The sequence below is a fragment of the Squalius cephalus genome (assembly GCF_949319135.1).
Source record: "Squalius cephalus genome assembly, chromosome: 10".
Classification (NCBI taxonomy): Eukaryota; Metazoa; Chordata; class Actinopteri; order Cypriniformes; family Leuciscidae; genus Squalius; species Squalius cephalus.
The window spans coordinates 2,721,268-2,743,526 of NC_137131.1; the positions used below are offsets into that span (position 1 = coordinate 2,721,268).

Below are 22,259 nucleotides of genomic sequence, written 5' to 3' on the forward strand. Positions count from 1 at the left end.
TTCGGGTGACCTGCTTTTTTTTTTTTTTTTTACACCGACTGATATTTAATGAGTCTGTGAGCATTGCTGACATTTATCTTAAAAAGGGAATCTTTACACACATGAATAGTCTATGTTCAGCATGCCTCACTGGCACGCGTGTAGTGAAGTGTACAACTCAACGTCATAAACGGGGAGTCTTGGTCAATGCAATTCAAGAGTGTTGAGTTTTTATTCCTACAGCTTCAAACCAATATTACACATATCTATAAAGAATATCGATCCCAGAGCCTAACCACTATATGATAAAAAAACAAACCCCTTTATAAAAGCTTAACACATCTTTTTAAAAAGTGGAACCAAACACCATAATTGTACCAATATTTACAAATCCCATTAAATTACAACATAAATTAGAAAATATTTACATTTGGGGAAAGACAAATGGAAAATGTAACTTCTAGTCTGACGTAAAGGCATCAAAAAGATGCAAAACTGAACATGCACACACACACACACACACACACACACACACACACACACACAACCGTATGATATTTGATCATTTTAACTGAAGCAAAACTCCAACAAGGACTTTTCAATTGTTCTCAGGTGTTCAAAAAGTGGAAATTTAAGCCAAATTTCTTGTGTAATAAAAATCCATTGATCTATTGGGATGTAGGGTTGTTTAGTAATCATATATATCCATGCACACAAAACTGTCACTCATGCTAACAACACTCCCACAAACAGAAGAACAATAACACTGCGTCCAATGAAGTCAAGCGTAGAACAAGTTATAATGTCTCAAACATAATCACATCATTGGTAAGTCCATAAGGAGGTCAGCACCAAGGAGGAGGACACAGAGAAACAAAACTTCCTCCTCCCAGATCGGTAGCGAAAGAAAACATTGTTTAAAATCCACAATAACTCTTGAAATGGTGTCTTTGGGAAACTCAACAACTTCCTCTTTGCAGTTCCCCTCTGAGAGACAACTTCCTGATGACGGTCTGAATCGAGGCGATCGCCCGACACGCAACTCTCTCGACTAAGGCTAAGCATTGAAATGTGTTTTGTGTCTTTGTGGAGGAGAAAGTGCTGGAAGACCGAGACGTTGGACCAAGAGGGCTTTGAGTTTGATGTGGGGAAAAAACAAAGCAGAACGGAAACAGAATCGACAACTACAACAACAACAACAACGACGACGACGTGTCAGATCTGGTAAAAACTGGTAATTCCGCTACAAAAACGGTTATTTCGTTCAAATGGTCCAATCCAGTTCAACCTCAACTCAACAAGTCTCACTTTCTGTGCTTGTCCATCTTATCTACTTTGTTGGTGCCATCGGACGAGGCCTGCGAGGAGTCCCCGCTCGAACCCATGTACATTTTGTCCACCTGTTTGAGCGCCTCGTTGAGGTAGTTTTGCAGCGAGGTCATGGCCGCACAGATGGCCGGAGAGCCGAAGCCGTGGGTGATGAGGCTGAAGTGAGTCAGGCAGCTTTGAATCCCTGGCTCCAGAATGGGAGCTGGCCTAGAGTTTCCCAGAGGAGATCGGTCCTGAGTCAGCAAGTCGGTGAACTCCTTACAGATTTGCCTGAAAGATTAGATGACCAGTTTAAGTATTAAACCATAAAGCAGACATTTCAGAAGCTTTCTCACAGGCTCTCGATTAGGCGGAGACACAATCAGAAGCAAGGGACTCATTCTTAATGGCTCCATCAAAATGGGCTCGGCCACTCTTAGCTTAATGCTTCAAGAGTTGGGATTTATGAGAAACGGGAGGAACAAACGGATGGTTACTCACTTGGCTGCCAAGAGCATGGTTTTGCGAGAGTTGATCTCATTGCGTTCCACGTGCGGTCGGCCAAGGTATTCCGCGATGGCCTTCGCGGGGAACTCTGTCTCACAGACATACCCAAAATCTCTCGCCAGGTGTACGGCCTCACCTGTAGACAAGATCAGATGTGAATCAGGTGACTCACGTATAGCGTGTGACTGAACCACAACCATGAGTCACCGTCGGATCCTTCGGTTTGGATCTGACTCAAAGCGGCATCACAGAAAGACTCGTTTGCTCTCTAAACTAAGATGAATTCAGATGAATAGACTCTCTCTTGTGGATAGTGGTGGTCACACTGTGTGTCTTTAATGAGGCTTTGTAGCTGAAGGCGTCTAACGGTCCCCTAGACCCAACAGGCTCTTATTGATAGACTAGCACATTATTCACAGTCGTCGTCTTTAAGGTCAGTCTCTCCTCTTGGCTAGCGAACATGTGATAACAAGCTCTAATTCAGCTTTGAAGGTCTGTAAATAACTACGCCTCCTAGTCATGTTCCTGCTTCAGACCCATGCTCCCATTAGTGGTGAGAATGGTGACATTAAAAGAGAGAGCTAAAAGTATTCTGCATCGCTCCTGGTGCTAGTTAACTCGTGATCTTTGCGCTAATGTCTCGGTGACTCATCGGTTCGCTATACTCATGCAAAAGGTAAAAGTGGAGATGAAATGTCAAGAAATTAAAGATCGCTTACATGCACACTTGAGACTCTGCTGCCAATACATGAGTAGTGCTAACATATATGACCTTTGCATGCAATCTACGCTTTGAATTATTACTAGCTCTATGGAAGTTTGAATTGGTAACAGGTTTGTTACGATCGAACTTCAAGACATCAATCCAGAGCGTTTGTTTAAGCATTTAGCACAGGGAGGATTGATTAACCCGGCCGTTTTGTCGCAGGTCATTTAAACCAATTTAGACGGATTTAGTGCAACTTAAGGCTGAAATAAACTACACAACTTTTAGAATCTGAACAGATTTTAAAACACTAGACATCCTACATTTGCAGACTTTGTACAACTGGGCATCATGCACTAAATGACTGAGGATCGTCAGACTTTCACGTAGTTCTCAACACAACAAACTCACTCAGAAATATGCGCCTTGTTTCTAGCCTTTTCAATTCCAATGAAATGATTGAACTATATATTTTAGTTTGATAATGTTTTTAATTTCATATTTTGTATTTTTAGGGGATCTTATGGTACTAAATTATATTTATGCAGCAGTTATAATCCATTTATTGACTTTTTGAGCATGGACCTGAAAATGAAATTTCCAACTTAAACTGTCATACATGTTGAATGCTTTGGAACACAGACTGAATTTTGGTCTCTTTTTAAAGAAGACACTTATTAACTTGAATAAAAAAGTTGTACATTTTACATTTATTGTTATGAAAAATGCACAAAAATACAATTTTCAATTTTTATATGAAATATACATTTTCCATGAATCTAATCAAGCTGTGTTCCAAATTTGAGGTTGATATCTCACAAAATTAGCTTTCAGTAAGATTTGTTTTTGTGCGCCGTACCAAATGTTTCGACTAGATGAAATTGGTCTCCCATTAATTTCCAATTCGGGAACCGCGAACAATACAAGTGTGACTATTTTTCCGCGTGACAAATGCAAACAATATTTGTTCTAAAATTTCAACTAGATTGAAGCTCAGATATTGAAGTCTGTGCTCATCACACACAGTTTTCTGTGAAATCTGTCAATTTAGACTGCCCAAAATCTCTGACTTTCCTGACTCCCCCAAACTGCAAATCTGTGCAAAAATCATGTAGCTTATTCCAGCCTTTAACATTCACTTTCCTGTCTAGAACTTCATGATATCCTCCACAGATTTTGTAGACAAAAATATGCTAATGTTCTTGGCATTCATGCTGGTTTTACAGTAACAGAGGTGGACAGTTGACTGATATACAGTAAAGTGCTTACCTTCCACCAGGGCGGTTAGTAAGGTGACGTTAGCAGCCTTTCTGCGACCCGCTGGCAAGTTCAGCCCAATTTTATCCAGTTTCTCCCTCAGGGATCGGCCGCCGTTCTTTGACTTTGCCCTTTATAGTAAAATTAACAAAAATTAGCACATTGAAATTTGCGAATTTCATTAGTGACCTTTTGCTAAACCTGCCAATCCTATGTTAGCAGTCACATTATCAGACAAGCTTTTGTGCATGTTTGCTAAGAAACCCAGATATTATTATAGTCATGGTTATATTATCGCTGAGCTTTTTTATTATATTACTGCACATGTGTTTATATAAAGTATGTCTAACTTCACCTGCATACATGATTACTCGCGTATACTGTAAACTGCTCATTGCAACTATAAGGCATGAAGATCTTAAGATAATATAAACATTAATTTCTGTAAAGCTGCTCTGAAAATGTGATTTGAAAAGCGCTATATAAATGCATTTGACTTGACTTGATTTCACTTTCCAAAACATGTAAGCATTTAGCAAAATATGCACTTTTTTGTTTTAACGGCATGTTCTATAAAGCTCGCCTGAGCGAGCCGTGCCGTACCCAAGAGCGAAAGGCTTAATTATCGCAGGTGAAACACATGGATTTTATTTGTTTTGTTTATGTTATACAACTTAGAGGCCAATATGGAAAGAGGTTTTGGAACCAGATTCATCTTGAATAAACAGGCTCATGAAACAAAATGATGTCACAGCTCAAGTGTTTAAAATGCAGTGCAACAAAAACGCACACAAGCACAGACAAAAGGCCCACTTGCTGTTTCGGCCACTGCGATATGCATGACTAGAGTTGTGGCCTGGCATCACCCTTCACTTGTGGGGTAAGGGATTGTTAGCAGGAGGCATGAGTAAGTGCCCGACACCTCCCCCTCCCCCTCCCAACGCTTGTGCTATATGACCTACTTAACCAATATCAGTGTGTTTGCGTCAGACACATGGGAACAGTCAAATATTCCCAGTAATAATGGGCAATGCTATTACACTGAAAAAAAAAAAAGTGTTCATGTTGCATTAAATTTTTTATTTTAGTCAACTTGAAATGTGAATATGGATATTTGAGTTGACTCAACTTAAAATTTTAAAGCAGCATGAACAATTACTTTTTTTTAAGTTCAAACTATTTTTTTATTTTATTTTTACAGTGTAGGTTGTGTCTGTTGTAATGAAATTAAAATCAGCAACATCTCATCTACACGCACACAAATGGAGCTAGATAGTATGAAACATGAATCTACATACACACATATAATCTAACCTTTTGTTTAACATGATTTCCCCAAAAAAGGTCACATTTCTCCCCAAAATCAAGAGACAAAACATAAGAAATTAAATTTTTTTCAGATAGAAAATGTAGCTTGTTTTAAGACCATTTTGCATCATGACAATTTTCATACTTTTGAGTTTATAACAATTCATTTCAATTCTGATTCTTATTAGATTATGTTTTACTGTGGCCATTTTTCACTGCATTACAGTAAATGATTGTAATACTTTTTATTGAAATCAGCATAAATTAAAATTACGTCTTATACTACCATAATATATAAATATTTTATGATTTTATTTCACATCATCATTATGTTGCATTATGATAATGATAATTTGTGGTAAAAATGTGTGTAATTGTTATGAAAATAATGTCACGGTGGTATATGCTTCATTCGCTTTGGATTTTGGATGAAATATGACCTGGACGAAGTTCATAATATTCACCCACCTATCTTTTTGTTATTTGCTCCAGTCTTACACGTGAATATTCCTGATATTGTCATATAAATAGATTTTCAAATATGACTGTACATGTGCACTAACCGCTCACCTGCGTAAAACCCCTCCGAGCAGAGATGCGTTTAGACACTCGGGTGGAGACAAGCGTCTCTGAACTTCGGCCACAGTTACTTTATACTTGGAAGTGGAGCTGAGAAGAGAGAGACGGCCAGGTACGGAGCAGAAGACCTCGGTGGGATTTGACACCATTCCCAGCAGGGACTCTTTCTGAAAGGGAATTCCAAACGCATTTCCCTTTGGCAGAGACACCGGACCTGGAGATGAGAAACATATCGGTGCCGTCAACCAAACAGCTTCAGAAATACAGAAGAGAAAGTAATAAACAGGTTTTATGATAAAATCTTCTGAATTGTGTCAAACACTTTAAAATAAGGTCCTATTAGTTAACGTTGGATAATGCATTAACTACCTAACAATCATTTGTTCCAGTTTTCATTCATCTTAGTTGATGTTTGTTGTTAGTGAATGTTATAAATAACCTTAACAGATACAACTTTTGATTTTAATAATGCATTAGTAAACATTGAAATAACTACGATTAATAAATGCTTTAGAAGTGTTTTTCGCTGTCAACTAACGTAGTTAACTAATGCTAACAAATGAAACCTTATATAAATAAAAAAAAATAATTGTGGATAACAGCCCAGATCATTTGAGTTCATATTAACAAAGATTCAAGATTTTGACTGCAGACTTTGTCTAATTTTTTACGAATAACAACCTGAATAGACTATAAAGAGAAATTAGCTTAATTAGCATAAGATATTTGATCAGTATTCAGAGATTCTTTAGAGTGAGAATAAGAATAAATATTATCTGTATTTGCAAAGTGGAGGCTGAGATGGTATAGATGAAGACGATTATGATGTGACATAAATTTTGACATGAACCAGAACGGGACAGCGTGCTGCAGAGCAGTCATCCATGCTATAATCATGACTAAAATATTGACATAGACATTAATTCAGACTCGAAAGAAAATCTAAATTACTGACTGACAAAAATGCATGGCAGAATCTGTCAATCAACTCCTGACCACAACACACCACAGACGCTACGAACCAAAACCTCATTATACTGCAAGAAATCATCTCAAAAATATAGCGTTTTTGCATTCAATTCAATCTTCAGTGCATCTATGGGTGTTTACACATTCTTCTCATTTTTTCCATTTGACAGCTTTGCAGGAATCTCAGAAGTACGAAGAGCAAAACTTCACACGCTTGTGGAATTAATCAGGGTTTCTCAACCTGTTCTGATATATGCTTATTATAAAAAGCTGATCATGCATAGTTATTGTAGCAAAATAAATAAGAATATTAACTTTTAAAAAGGAAGGAGAAATGTCAAAGGTCATGCAGGACCAATTAAACTCAATGGTATTTGTGGTGCACATGCATTTGGAGAAGTTAGATGTCAACTTAGACAACCTCAAAAGCCATGAACAAAAAGACATTAAACAAACATTGCCAAGACACTCTGTTGCAAATGTAGGCATTTTTATTTCGTTATATTTTAGTCCTAAATTGGGTCGCCGCTTGCTGTGACATCCTGAAGCAAATAAATCATTGATTCAAACCACTCATCTCAACAGCGAGTGATACCACAAAACAAACAGACGTTCAAAACTGTTTTTCGGTTTCGCTTATTTAAGATTTCATGTCACAGCATACGACTGAACAAAATACCCATGCGTGTTTAAAAGCAGCCACACCCCGACAACAGTTGATTCTTGTCTTCTTCTGTGTGTGCGTGTGTGCGTGTGTGTGCATGCGTGTGTGTGTGTGTGTGTAGTGGGGCAGAATTGCGTTCTGACAGTGTTCTAAAAAGCAGGCCTAGGCCTCCTCTCTCTGAGCAAACACCATTTTAAGGATTGCCCAACATCTACAACTTTGGCTAGTCTGCCATTTTGAGAGAAATCCTTTCTTTGGCTTTCCATTCATGCTGAAAGAGTGGCAGAATGCCCCGCGGATCAATGCCAGATTAGTTAAATGGAACACATGACCAAAAGGATTAGTGATATATGTATGAACCAGTACCACCTCAACTACGCCTTCCTAAACCCGGAGTCCCACTTTGTTTTTCCACATAAACTTCCCAATGACAGCAAAGGTGTGAGATTTGAGTCTTCAGCACGGTTTAATCATGTCACTTCTGGGTCAAGGTAAAGAGTAAAAGCTAATATTGCAAATGCAAAATGATTTAGCTTGAAAGAATCAAGATTTATTTTATTCAAATCAAATTTTGACCAATTTACAGAGGGTTTTTTTGACATTTAAAAATAATTTTGGAAAGACCTGCAGTGTGAAATCTTAAACTGCAAATAATATTATTTGTTAACACTTTAGTTTAGGGTCTAACTCTCACTATTAACTAGTTGCTTATTAGCATGCATATTACTATTGGCTTTTTATTAGTACTTATAAAGTGCCTTATTCTGCATGACCATATCCCTTAATAACTTAACTTAACAACTACCTTAATAACTATTAATAAGCAGTGATTATGAGATTATTGAGGCAAAAGTCATATTTAATAGTTAGCTAATAGTGAGAATTGGACCCTAATCTAAAGTGTGACCGATTATTATAAATAGCATGCAAATTCTTTATAATTATTGTGTACGCAGCTTTAATGAGCTCATATTTATTGAGAGGCTACATGGAATAGTTTAACTTTCATAAACATTTTAAACAAACATCTTAAACATTCTTAAATCTACAACAACGCAAGAGATAAATTCATGTTAGAAAAATGTAACCAACCTTTTTTGATGACTGTGTGATCAGGAATTACGCTACTGTGATCACCTTCATGCTGCAAGAAATGACCAGGAAATGCATCACTATCTATTTAACCCAAAAAAAGAGAAGAGTATTAAATAAACATTTATCACACCAACTCACCTGAACATCATCCATCCCGTGGCCTATATCGTGCAATCCGATGTTATCACCTATGGAGTCGATTCCGTGTATGTGTGGAGGCAGCAGATCTGGTCTCCTGAAGCCATCCCGCCTCATCCCGGACGAGCCCCCGTCCAGGCCCAGGATGGGGCTCCCGAGTCCGACGCGCCCGTGGCCCCCGATGGGCTCTTGACCCTGCCGCCCCGGCCATGACTGTTGCTGGTTAGACGCCGCAGTCTGGTGTAGCGAGTTGATGTTGAACGGGTCGAGGTGAGAGTACGGGTCGCTGGACTGGGAGTACGGCAGGGGCTGGTAAGGCGGGGGGAAGTACGGGGGCTGGAAGTCTGAGCTGGCTGTGTGTGAGAGGGACGGTGGCGGGCTGTAGAGGTGCTGGCTCACCGCTGGGATGTGAGGTAACCGCGAGTTCCCATTGCTGCTAACATCATGTCTTTCCTGCTAAAATAGAGAGTGCACCACGTTAAACCAATGCGTATATCTCATTTATACAGACTGATGGCATGCATGTCTTTGGAGAAGAGAAGCAATCTGACATAAATGCATGTATTTCATTCATATCTGAGGTGATAAAAATGTTTTAATTTAAAAAAAAAAATCAGTCTAAATAGAAAGAATATGCTTAATTTGGTTTCCTTAACATTATTGGGCTTGGAAATTATGGATACAGGCATAATTATTTTTTATGCAAATTAAGAACTTTAGTCTTTGCATGTGCTTTAATTTATGCAAGAGGCAAAATTATATGCAAGCTCAAAAACATCTGAATAAATGTTTTCTTGAAACATGCAGTTTTTAGACCCTTATAAAATGCAACTTTGTTCATTTAACCCAATGTATTCATAACGAATTTTTGACTCTAGCCAGCTAACTTACATGTTATCATATGCAACCTTAGGTTACCTAACCAAACATTTTTACAGTGTCATTTGTTCTCTTTCTAATTCACATGAATTAAACATCTCCAGACGTGCTGGTCTTTCAGCTCTCCAGTGCTTTCATGCCTCCTATTGTCTGGCAAAGTTGCTCGATAGTTACTGTCACCAGAGACACATGAATGACAATGAGCGGCGGGCCATTTCTAGACAGCTTAATGGAGACCACATGAATTACACTTGAGAGTTTTCACTCATATTCATATTGAAAACCGATATTCGAAAACAATCATGCCTGCGCAACTGGATTATATTGTGAATATAAAAAAAAAGGTAAGGAGGGAAATTCACTTTTTTATGGAATCACATTATAAAGATGCAGTCAAATCTGGACGAAAATAAAAACCACGTGCAATGATTGCGTTTCAAATTCAATTTATTATTGCTGTCATTGCGCATATTTTTTAGGCCAACAGCCTTATTATTAGTATGGTTATTATCATTAGCCTATTTTTAACTGCGGAACTACATTGCAAAAAATAAATATTATTATGCAATTCTTTATGAATTTACAATGCATTTAGAATTGGCTAAATGAACACATGCAGTCAAATCTTTTTCACGTCTATTAAACGAACGCATTTTGGTCTTTGCATGGTTGTAAATCTGCGCGAGGTCAGATTTTAAATATCTAATTAAATTTTTGTTGTTGTTGTTGTAAAAAGCTTTAAAAAACAATAGCATATATTTTCCTACCACAATAATGCAACTTCGTGCATGACTAACCAGCCATCACCAGAGCATAGTTATCTTTTTCCAGAGCTCACTTTGCATGTTATTTGGAAATAGAAAATGTCGAATGTCCTTTTTTTATTTTTTTTTATTATAAACAGACAACGCATATGCTTAATTCTTTACCCAGATTCTTCCTCTTACCTCGCAGTCATCCTCATACTTCACGTTATCTGCTAATTTCCACAGCATGTTGTGTTTGTCGCGCGTGAGTTTCAGATGTGTGGCGATGTGGAGATTATTGCTCGTGTTCTAGAATATAATCCAGAGAGTCCGGCGCGCGCTGCGCAGAAGTGAAGCATCAACTCAGTGTTGAAGAAGGAGGATGAAGGAAGAGAAACTCATGCAGCTCGAGACGACAACTAATTGTGCGCAACGAATTGGAGGGTTCCGGTCCAAACAGACACGCTGAACAGAAGCACTCGACTCCCTCTGACGGACTCAAACTCAAACTCAGGCTCGACTCTCTGACTCTCTTTACAGTCTCACTACTATATTTGGATGAACCAGCGGTGGGCGGTGACTTAATGCACTGGTTACGTCAGAGCGAGGACCCCGCTGCTGATTGGTCACTGTCAGAGCGATGGACCAATCACAGAACGATCCGTCTGTGCAGAGGGCAAATCTGTCCTGGACGAGAAGTTGCGATGTTTTGCTGTTCACTGAAACTAATTCTACAAACAAAGCATGTTAAATTACGCACTAATTATTATTATTGAAACTAAATGCCATTTACTACATTATAATAATTGCGATCATTCATAATAATAATAATAATAAATATTTGTTTTCCCCTTGAATTAAAAAGACAGATAGATTGCACGATAGATAGATCGATCGATCGATCGATAGATAAATAGATAGATAAATAGATAGATCGATAGATAGAAATATTAATGTAATCTTTTTCATTCCATTTATATGCTGATTATACACTTTGTAAAGAAAATGCATTAAAAAGAAAAAAAGAAAATAAAGAATATTTATTTTCTGAAAATAATATTTTATGTATCATTAGAAAATCAAATGCTACATAAAATACTAAAATGGTTTTAGCAAATAAATCAAATATAGGCTAATAATAGTAGGCTAATAATAATAATAATAATAATAATAATAATTAATAAATACAGAAAGAAAGAAAGAAAGAAAGAAAGAAAGAAAGAAAGAAAGAAAGAAAGAAAGAATCTTCTGCAGCGCGAGTGTCTGTTACTGTCAGATCTTTCACACATCAGAAACTACTGTAACCCCGAGGGAGAAACATCTTCTTATATAACCTGCTCAAATCGCAAGTTACACTTCCACTCAAGGCGATACTAAGATGCAGGAATGCCAGTTGTCATAAGACAATCATAATTATTATTATTATTATTCGGCTATTATTTACATAGAGGCCTGGAGAGTCTAGAGTTAAAAGAGCCTGGAGCGCAAAACTCTACATTTGTGCCGCTGGTGCAAAACGGAATCACTACGAATTATTTAATAATTAGATGGTAGGCTAAATCATCAATATGACATTGTAATAATTGTAAGTAAGGCCTAACTGTCATTCAGTGTTTCATTTCAGCTCAAAACTCACCGTCCCGAAATTAACATCAGATGTGACATTTACAAATTAATTTGTCTCAAAAAAATATAATTTGCTTTGTAAAAAAAATTCGTAATAATTAAAGGAATTAATTAGCCTTGTATAAAATAAAAATTAAAAAAGAAATACAAAAATTGAAGCACTTTTCAAATGAAGTACAGGCCCTGCGCTGCACGGAACAATGGAAAGCGCTATCAAATACAATCAAAATAAATATAATATACATTCTGTGTTTAATCATTTGTTTATTTACACATATAGTGTTAATATATAAATTAAGTCGGAAACCGGGGATGGTTGTAACATAAACTTCATAAACTTGTATTCTCACAATTATCTGCCACTGAAAGTTGAGTTGTAACCGTGTCACATTAAGAGAGAAACAAGGGGACAAAAAAGAAAAAGCATTTGAAATCTTGAACTTTAGTTATTTTATTAAATATACTTCAGAATGATCTAATAAAACCCATTATTAACCTCAAGCGCATTTCAATTTAAGCATTTTAATTAAGAGAAACATCTACGGAAATGTATTCCTTTAAAACGTGTTATAATACTTCAGATATGTGTGTTTGTGTGCATGTTAGTCACTTTAACACTTGTGACTAAACAAATGTGTATGCGACACAAAAACATTGCGGCATATTTAGCCTTTTAAAAATAATTTAGATGAAAGATGAGATGTTATCTATCAAATTAGCGAAGATAATCTGCTAAATCAAAAGGTGTATTGTTTGTTATGTAACATTCGTTAACATGATCACAAATCAAATTATAACCAATAAGCAAAATGTAGTTGTTTTATTTTTACAATCTCAAATCAGCAGATTTAATTAGTAAATCCTTCATTAGCTTTCACATAGTAGCTCATTTCTAATTGGCTAAACTGTTGGGTGTTTAATTACCCGGTCTCCTACTGTAAATGTGAAATTATGATTAAGTGCTTGTGTTTTTTTTCTTTCTTCTTAATTTGCATAAGGCGCCTGATCAAATAATAAGACCGAATTAGCCAATAAATGTTTAGATCGTTAGACCAATGCATTGATTCCTATTGTCTTCTCTGAGAGAATGCAGGGATTAACTGGTTAAGGTTTACACCCGAACATAAAAGCTCAGCAATTTTGCTATTATTAGTAGTAGTATTATGAATAATAGTTGTTGGTAATATCTTTAGGCTACACGTTCTGCAAACGCAAGCAGAAGGTTCTGGCACCAGTTTACACGAATTTAATCCATTTAATATAGGCTATTCACAAATGAACAAAACCAATGAAAGGTCGATTATTAAAAATCGCCTTTTTTTTTCTTTCTCCTTGCATATAAAGAATTGAATTGCAAGCTTACCCGCCAGTCCAGCCTCTCCAGCATCGACATCTGCTTTGCTCGCTGTTCAGTCCCGCAGTGAAGCCGGGAATGCTCTCATCACGCGCGCGCCTGTCCTTCAGTACACCTGGATGCGCAGGACAGGCAGAGCGCATGCGCGGACTCTCGAACACCTGAACATTCCGATCGATGAGGATGATTAGTCATCCCGGCTCTGTGGAGGAGCAACACACTCTTGCACAACGCCGCTTTAATTAAAAAGCAAGACTAGAACATCAAATGAATTCCCACACATTTGGTCTAATCGTTTGTTAAACAGGATAAGGATTTATGAGAATGATTGTACTAATTAAGAGTTGCTGCCTTCATTTTTTGTAGGTACAATTAACTTATTGTAAGTCATTTCAACTTAAATTACATTAAACTGACTTTAAAAAAATGAGTTGAATCTTGTATTTATTTTAAAAAAGTTGAAAAATTGCTTAACTTATTGTGATGAGTTAAAGCAATGTAAAAACACGTGTTGTCATCATTTAATTTTTCACAGTGTGACATATTTGAAGTTACATTTCAAAATTAGCTACCTGATATTTCCAGGTTTTCAATCTTCCTCAGCCTATATTATAGGCTATTATTTCTTTAGGCCTGCAAGGCTTTCTTTAAATAAGCTTTATATTTAAATATGTATCTTTATATTTAACAGCTTCTTTCTTAAACATGTTCCAGAACATGTACAAAAGTCTGACAGTAATTAATACAAGGCATTTTAAAGTTTGACTGACATTCTAGGTATGTATTTCTCAAGCTTTCTCACGCACATTGCTGTAATTGCTGACACACACACACACACACGTTGAGTTTTCATATTTTATGGGGACTTTCCATAGACAATGACTTTTATACTGTACATTCTTTCCCACTAAAATAACCCTACCATTAAAACCTGTTTTACCATTTTGCAGTTTTACATAAAATAAATAAATAAAACATGACTTAGTCTGATTTATAAGCCGTTTTGTTTAAAAATGTCCCCACAAGGACTAGGATTTTGGATATTGCCATCTTTGTGGGGACATTATGTCCCAATAATGTAGAGTTTACCAGGCAACACACACACACAGGACTTAAGACACATACCTGAAAATAAATGAGGATTCTAGATTTATTAATTCTCCTGTCAGATGGACATAAAGAAACTGCAGTCAAGAGTCAGATACATCTCATCTAACAGGGATTGACTGGGAAAGCGCTTATTCATAGACATCTACTGCCACCCTGTGGTCAAAAGCACAATTTGAGTGCCATAACTAACAAATACAAAGAAATGGTGCATGTTTTTCCCAGATTTGACCTTTATTGTATCCACAAATAACGCATCTTTAAAAGTACAATGCATGACTACTGTAACTAGTGGGTGATTTCAGTTATACCGTAACAAGAAACACTCTTTAGATACAACAAGCTCTTTCAGGAACACACACTCATGTTCCTGAGGATGGAAAACATACAAAGATATCTGACTATAAACTTGTTTTACTGCAATTAAGTGGTTTAAAATAAGATATTGCTGCAAAGCACAATCCAGTAAAGTAATGATAATGGCAAAGACAGTTATACTAAACAAACACTTAATCATGCAACAAAATTAAGATGATCGAATCAAGGCAAATACAAAATGCAATGTTACTGATGGTGAAAAAGAAATGCACTAATCCAGCAGACAGTGTGGTGTGAAGTGCCTGACCACTAGAGGGCGAGCTTCACTCAGAAGTGGTACGGGGTGTGTGTGACCCAGTTGGAGATCTGGTCTTTGGTGCGTTTGGCAGAGCTGTGGGACGTGAACAGAGACTTGTAGGTCTCAGATTTATCACTCATGGCTTGGATTGATCTTTTGCTGCCGACGGCGAGCCCCACGGGCGCCTTTAACGTCTTCGAGCTCTCACTGGATGTGGACGGTCCCGGAGCTGAGCGGGAAAAACACACATATCCATTATTAAGCATTCATAAGTGTCAGGATGAGATGTTACATGCAAACCACTAACTATCATGGACCCTCATCCATAATTCTGCACGACTGACCTCTGTGTTTAATGTTGTCATAAAAACATAAAAAGTCTCTAGAAAAGATTATGATCTTTTCTTAAATTCGTTTTGTTCTCTCTGTGCACATACAGGCTGCTATCTCTCTCCTTTTTTTTTTTTTTTGAGATAAAAAAGATCCAGAGGCCTGACTTGTCCCTAGATGAATTCACCACTTAATTTGCATATGGGGGTAAATAATTTGCCAGTAAATTCCCATGTGGCTGCCACAGATTCACATGAGAGCTCCACAGTTAGAGGAAAGGACGGCAAGTAAGATGTTTTGTTATTGATTATATTTTTACTGCATATATAAGCATTAAGGGTCACAGTGGACCTATGCTTCCATATGCATGCATTTAATACACCAAATGTGGACTTAAATAGATGCATATAAGTCACTTTGGATAAAAGCGTATGTCAAATGCATAAATGCATATAATTATAAATTTTAAAAACGCATTGCCGTACAAAAATTTGGGGTCAAGATTTATTTTAGAAAGAAATTACTTTTATTCAGCAAAGATGCATTCACTTGATCAAAAGTGACACTAAGAGACATTTAGAATGTTACAAAAGTTTCTATATCAAATAAATAGTTTTTTTGAACAATCTATTCATCAATGAATCCTGAAAAAAATGAATCACAGTTTCCACAAATTCGTCTGATAATAATCAGAAATGTTTGATTTCGGTAACACTTTATAATAACGTTCAGTTGTAAGTCATTAATAAGTGGTTAGTTAATGATGAACTAATCATTTACAAAACATTCATAAATGATTAGCAAGTGATATACTAACATGTTATGTATGTTTTGTAAATTCTGTTACAAGTCATTTACAAGTGATTAGTAAATGATTAATTATTTACGAAACATGACTATGCATTCATAAATGTTTAATACCGGTACATTTTTTCACATTTTTGTATGTTTTGCTCACATTAGGTACCAGAGGTGGGACAAAGTCATTGTTATGCAAGTCACAAGTAAGTCTCAAGTCTTTGCCCTCGAGTCCCGAGTCAAGTCGAGTCAAAGATGAGGCAAGTCCCGAGTCGAGTCAAAAGTCAAAGCCAACAAGTCTCAAGTCAAGTCCAAAGTCCTACCATTTTAGTTTCGAGTCATTTCAAGTCCTCTTACCACAGAAATAAAATTTATACAAATCATGTATGTCTGTAAGATTTGTATTTATTTAAACCTCTTTTTATACAATGACATTAATCAAATACCGTAAAAAACTGAAAATTTAATTTTCACAAAAAATGCTTGTATTTCAACAGCATATTGCACTAGAACAATGCACAGCATGCAGCTTCAGTCCTGTATTGTATTGACCTCATATTGCAAAACAGTTTAACTTTCAAATAGACATGGGTCGTTTTAGCCTAAACCATCACTTCTGAAAAACTGGACCAACCTGATAATATAATTGGAATGCCTCCATAGAGACTGGTGTGTATGAGAGAGAGAGAGAGAGAGAGAGAGAGAGAGAGAGAGAGAGAGAGAGAGAGAGAGAGAGAGAGAGAGAGAGAGAGAGAAGACAGTTTAAAAGAGACAGGCGTCGATTGGGCACTCGGCTATTATTTGAAGTTTTACGGTAGCCTACATCCGATAAGGTGCTATAGCATTCGTTCAAAACTTACCTTTCTTTGTGCAACTTCAGGCAACTTCAAATTGCAACTCGTTTTTTGTCGACTACCTCGTAATTTTTATAGCCAAACGAAACTACCTTCGGTATCATTTTGCCAACTGGCGCGTTGTTGCTTGTTGCGCTTCATTGGTTGTCTTGCAATGTGCCAGCTTACGCCGTTTCACACATACTCCGTGTGCAGTGCGTAAGCGGTGCAAGACCAGCACACACAATAGTGCTTTCACATATGCTGCGTTTGCAGTGCGTGATCCGCGGCTGTACCACAAATACATACTCACTATTTGTATTTCAAATCCAGAAGTTATTAACAACTTTTATTTAAAAAAAGTTTTTTTTGTCAGCATTGCGATTCTCTTTGTACACACGTATACACTCTTTAATAGACGTATTCACGTTTAAATACAATTTAAACAACGTATTATTTAATGCATTACTCTTATATAATTATATATTAAGTTGCTCAAGCAAGTGGTAAAATATTTAACCATGTACTTATATTAAAATCGAATAGCCTACATTTTAAATTAAAACTTAAAATTGACAAAAACAGCAGACTTATACTCTTTCTTTTGCATAATTTAAATCTTTATACAATAAATCTTGCATGTCACAAAGAACTTGTTTTTCCACCTCCACGAATGAGACAAGTGTTCATTATGTTGCCTTGTTGAAATAGGCTATGTATTTTCCCTTGATTTACCCTGGTCTTAACGTCTCAGCATTGCGATTCTCTTTGTACACATATACACTCTTTAATAGACGTATGCACGTTTAAACACAATTTAAACAACGTAGGCCTATTATTCAATGCATTACTTACTTATATTAAGTTCCTAAAGCAAGTGGTAAAATATTTAACCATGTAGGCTACTTATATAAAAAACAGCCGACTCTCATGCCTTTTCTTTTATATTTAAATTAATACAATAAATCTCGCATGTCACAAGGAACATGTTTTTCCACCTCCACGAATGAGACGAGTGTCGTTCAACTTCATTATGTCGCCTTGTTGAGGTAAATTGTAGTTTTCCTTGCTTTACCCTGGTCTTAAAGTGAAAATAGTATTTAATTAAATACATTTATGGTGAGATTACTACATTTTATTTAATTAATCGCATTTATGGTGAAATTACTACATTTTTAGGTCAATCTGTGTTCATTTTTTTGACCACGAAACATGCGCTGTCACTTTAATTCAGCGTTTGCAGCACAGCAGAAATAGACTCGGTGCGGAAACGATCGCGGCACTGCTGTATACGCACCGCTCCTGGAACGGATCGACGGACTTCAACATGGGTACGGAAAAAAATACGCACCGCTGGCGCATACGCACTGCAAATGGAGTATGTGTGAAACGGGCGTTAGATGCTGTCGAATCAAAACAACGTGGGACTACAGTGATTGGATGTCGTGCAGGTAGCGCGCGTGCTCTCTGCATGCATACAGGTGGTGCACATTTTTTCCACAGATGCAGATAAACTGAGAGCGGCGCGGCCGTGTGGACATTTTTTTCCCCAGTTTTCATGGGAAGTAGCAAGTCTTCTCGAGTCAAAAGGCGCAAGTCCAAGTGAAGTCACGAGTCATTATTTGATGTTAAAGTCCAAGTCGAGTTGCAAGTCTTTGTACATTTTGTCGAGTCGAGTCTGAAGTCATCAAATTCATGACTCGAGTCTGACTCGAGTCCAAGTCACATGACTCGAGTCCACACCTCTGTTAGGTACACAGTGGTTAGACTCCATGTGTTTCAGAGAAGACAGCTGTCTATACCCTCAGCAGTCAGCACTTACACTGCAGTACACACTACACTACACACTACACTACACAACACACTACACTACAGAAGACAGATGTCTATACCCTCAGCAGTCAGCACTTACACTGCAGTACACACTACACCACACTACAGAAGACAGATGTCTATACCCTCACCAGTCAGCACTTACACTGCAGTGCACACTACACACTACAGAAGACAGCTGTCTATACCCTCACCAGTCAGCACTTACACTGCAGTGCACACTACGCTACACACTACAGAAGACAGATGTCTATACCCTCAGCAGTCAGCACTTACACTGCAGTACACACTACACCACACACTACAGAAGACAGATGTCTATACCCTCACCAGTCAGCACTTACACTGCAGTAAACACTACACCACACTACACTACACACTATACTACACACTACACTACACACTACACTACACTACAGAAGACAGATGTCTATACCCTCAGCAGTCAGCACTTACACTGCAGTACACACTACACCACACACTACACTACAGAAGACAGATGTCTATACCCTCACCAGTCAGCACTTACACTGCAGTACACACTACACCACACTACACTACACACTATACTACACACTACACTACACTACAGAAGACAGCTGACTATACCCTCAGCAGTCAGCACTTACACTGCAGTACACACTACACCACACTACACTACACACTATACTACACACTACACTACACTACAGAAGACAGCTGACTATACCCTCAGCAGTCAGCACTTACACTGCAGTACACACTACACTACACTACACACTACACTACACTACAGAAGACAGCTGTCTATACCCTCAGCAGTCAGCACTTACACTGCAGTACACACTACACTACACACTATACTACACACTACACTGCAGTACACACTACACTACACACTATACTACACACTACACTACACTACAGAAGACAGCTGTCTATACCCTCAGCAGTCAGCACTTACACTGCAGTACACACTACACTACACACTATACTACACACTACACTATACTACACACTACACTACAGAAGACAGCTGACTATACCCTCAGCAGTCAGCACTTACACTGCAGTACACACTACACTACACTACACACTATACTACACACTACACTACACTACAGAAGACAGCTGTCTATACCCTCAGCAGTCAGCACTTACAATGCAGTACACACTACACTACACTACACACTACACTGCAGTACACACTACACACTATACTACACACTACACTGCAGTACACACTACACTACACACTACACTGCAGTACACACTATACTACACACTACACTACACTACACACTACACTGCAGTACACACTACACACTATACTACACACTACACTGCAGTACACACTACACTACACACTATACTACACACTACACTACACTACAGAAGTCAGCTGTCTATACCCTCAGCAGTCAGCACTTACACTGCAGTACACACTACACTACAGTGTTCAACACCTGTTATAGATGTGTAAACGCATGAATAAATCATTTACAACACTTTCTGTGTCCCCTAATCTAAAGTGTAAACTATTCATCACTTGTAAATGTGTTACACATCATTTGTAAATACGATTCGTTGATCTTATGCCTTACTGATTCTTGAAGTGGTAATCTACGAATGATGTGTAACACATTTACAAGTGATTAATAGTGTACACTTTAGATTAGGGGATGCAGAAAGTGTTGTAAATGATTTATTCATGCGTTTACACATCATTGTGTTGAACACTGTTCCTGACCTGTTACAAATGATCTGTACGTGTATTCAAGGCATTTACAACACTTTCTGCACACTCTAATTGCTACATACATACCAAAAAAATAACAATTTATTAAACATTTATGAACCGCATATTCATGTTATGTAAATGATTAGTTAATCATTAACTAATCAATTGTAAATGTCTTACAACTAAATATACAAAACATACATACAATAATGAACATATCACTTATTAATCATTTATGAACGCATAGTCATGTTTCAGTGACATGTGACACATGAGTTCTCTTCCACTGCTGTCATGGATATAACAAAAATAAAATATGACAGTGCTTACAGTACTATATAACACTGTATATACTCCTTGCTATTTATAAATAATATGTGAACCAGTATGCAATGATAAATGTTTCACATGACCAGACTACGTTGCGTGATCTCAGGAATGAATGCAATTGCAATATATTTCTTTCAAATTTAAACTGCAACATGTTTCCATGAGGAGTTCTCCTTTCCTTCCTCCTAAACGATGATGAAATACATCACATCTACATGCATTCATTCGGCCCCTCCCGTACAGATACAGATTCCTCTTTTCAGAAACCAACACTTACACAATTGAGCTTTCTAAACCATTTACATTCAATCTAAAATGTAAATCTAGCCACAGCCCTTCTGTACCCTGGCATGCTGGGATACCTGATTCACTGCCGTCGTCTCCATTCAGTGATGTAGATTTAGTCTCTGATGTGTCTTTGGGTAAATCACAGCTTTCTGCCATTAGAAGAGAAAAGAAGAAAAAACACAATTAAATATTAAGTAGTTTCACTAGTTTAGTAAAGTACTAAAAATAAGTTGTTTAATCTGTCACAATTTACAATAAGGTGCATTAGTTAACAACCTTAGTTAACATGAACTAAAAATGAACATTACTTCTACAGCATTTATTAATCTTAGTTAATATTAATTTCAACATTTACTAATACATTATTAAAATCAAAGGTTGTATTTGTTAACATTAGTTGATGCACTGTGAACTAACATGAACAAACAATGAATAGCTGTATTTTTATTAACTAACCTTAACAAAGATTAGCTAATACAGTAACACATGTATTGATCATTGCTAGTTCATTTTAGTTAATACATTAAATAATGTTAACTAATGAACCTTATTGTAAAGTGTTACCTTCTAATCATTATTTAAACAGCATAAAACATTGTTTTCTGAGAATATGCATGATAATAAGGTTGAGTTGATGCTTATGGATACTTGCGTGTAGTCTCATTCACAAATTATTCTATACAGCATTTTGTTAAAGCTAATATTAAATGTTTAAAGTTTAGTTAGCCACACTGCATGTCTATTTTAAAAAAATGTATACATGTTCATGTTTTAATCTAACATCCTGATGTTAGAAAAGCTCACGGACATATTATGCATCTTCTACCCTCATACAGTTATGCATACCAACACAGAAAACATACAATATATATATATATATATATATATATATATATATATATATATATATATATATATATATATATCCAATAGTATGAAACACGGCATTGTACTTTCATCAAATGCTCTGTTAAAAACCTTTGAACAGTGAAGAAGCTTCTCAGCTTCTTTTTTAACTCGTTTAACCATTGCCAGGGTGTGTGTGTGTGTGTGTGTGTGTGTGTGTGTGTGTGTGTGTGTGTGTGTGTGTGTGTGTGTGTGTGTGTGTGTGTGTGTGTGTGTGTGTGTGTGTGGAGGGATATGGATATGGATAATCAATCACATGTACACTTTACTTTAGCCTGAGTTATGCTGAAGCAAAACTAAAAGGGTGGATAAAATAAAATTCTGTTAATATTGACATTTGTCCTACATTGATAACTCCAGTCAGTTATTTCTATGCAAAGTTT

General features: G+C 37.0%; 2 protein-coding genes across 5 annotated transcripts in view; both read right to left on the reverse strand.

Moving 5' to 3' along the window:
- Positions 1-526: 526 nt before the first annotated feature.
- tfap2c (transcription factor AP-2 gamma (activating enhancer binding protein 2 gamma)) lies at positions 527-13,221 on the reverse strand. 4 transcript variants are annotated; one of them, XM_079883773.1, is made up of 7 exons: positions 13,125-13,221; positions 8,561-8,966; positions 8,370-8,453; positions 5,636-5,858; positions 3,770-3,888; positions 1,789-1,930; positions 527-1,578 (listed from the first exon to the last, which is right to left on the reverse strand). In XM_079883773.1, the coding sequence occupies exons 1-7, from the start codon at positions 13,152-13,154 to the stop codon at positions 1,284-1,286; spliced, it is 1,299 nt and encodes a 432-aa protein (XP_079739899.1). In that variant the 5' UTR covers positions 13,155-13,221; the 3' UTR covers positions 527-1,283. The 4 variants fall into 4 exon arrangements, with proteins under 4 accessions (XP_079739899.1, XP_079739898.1, XP_079739896.1 ...); XM_079883772.1 differs by having other exon boundaries at positions 8,370-8,421; positions 8,511-8,966; XM_079883770.1 differs by lacking the exon at positions 13,125-13,221 and adding an exon at positions 10,337-10,677 and having other exon boundaries at positions 8,370-8,421; positions 8,511-8,966.
- A 1,212-nt stretch (positions 13,222-14,433) lies between these two features.
- The window catches only part of rtf2 (replication termination factor 2), a 43,095-nt gene continuing 35,269 nt past the window's right edge, over positions 14,434-22,259 (reverse strand). The window contains exons 8-9 of the mRNA XM_079884346.1: positions 21,045-21,119; positions 14,434-15,067 (exon numbers count right to left, since the gene is read on the reverse strand). Coding sequence (XP_079740472.1) covers positions 14,868-15,067; positions 21,045-21,119 — 275 coding nt within the window. The 3' untranslated portion in view covers positions 14,434-14,867. The remainder of the gene's footprint in view (positions 15,068-21,044; positions 21,120-22,259) is intronic.

Bases quoted from the DNA above. Each gene is read 5' to 3' on its own strand.
- tfap2c (XM_079883770.1), bottom strand. From the start codon at position 10,384: ATGCTGTGGAAATTAGCAGATAACGTGAAGTATGAGGATGACTGCGAG. The intron at 8,422-8,510 runs GTGAGTTGGTGT...CATTTCTTGCAG, and splicing joins ACGGGATGGATGATGTTCAG to CATGAAGGTGATCACAGTAG. The intron at 1,579-1,788 runs GTGAGTAACCAT...CTAATCTTTCAG, and splicing joins ACCATGCTCTTGGCAGCCAA to GCAAATCTGTAAGGAGTTCA.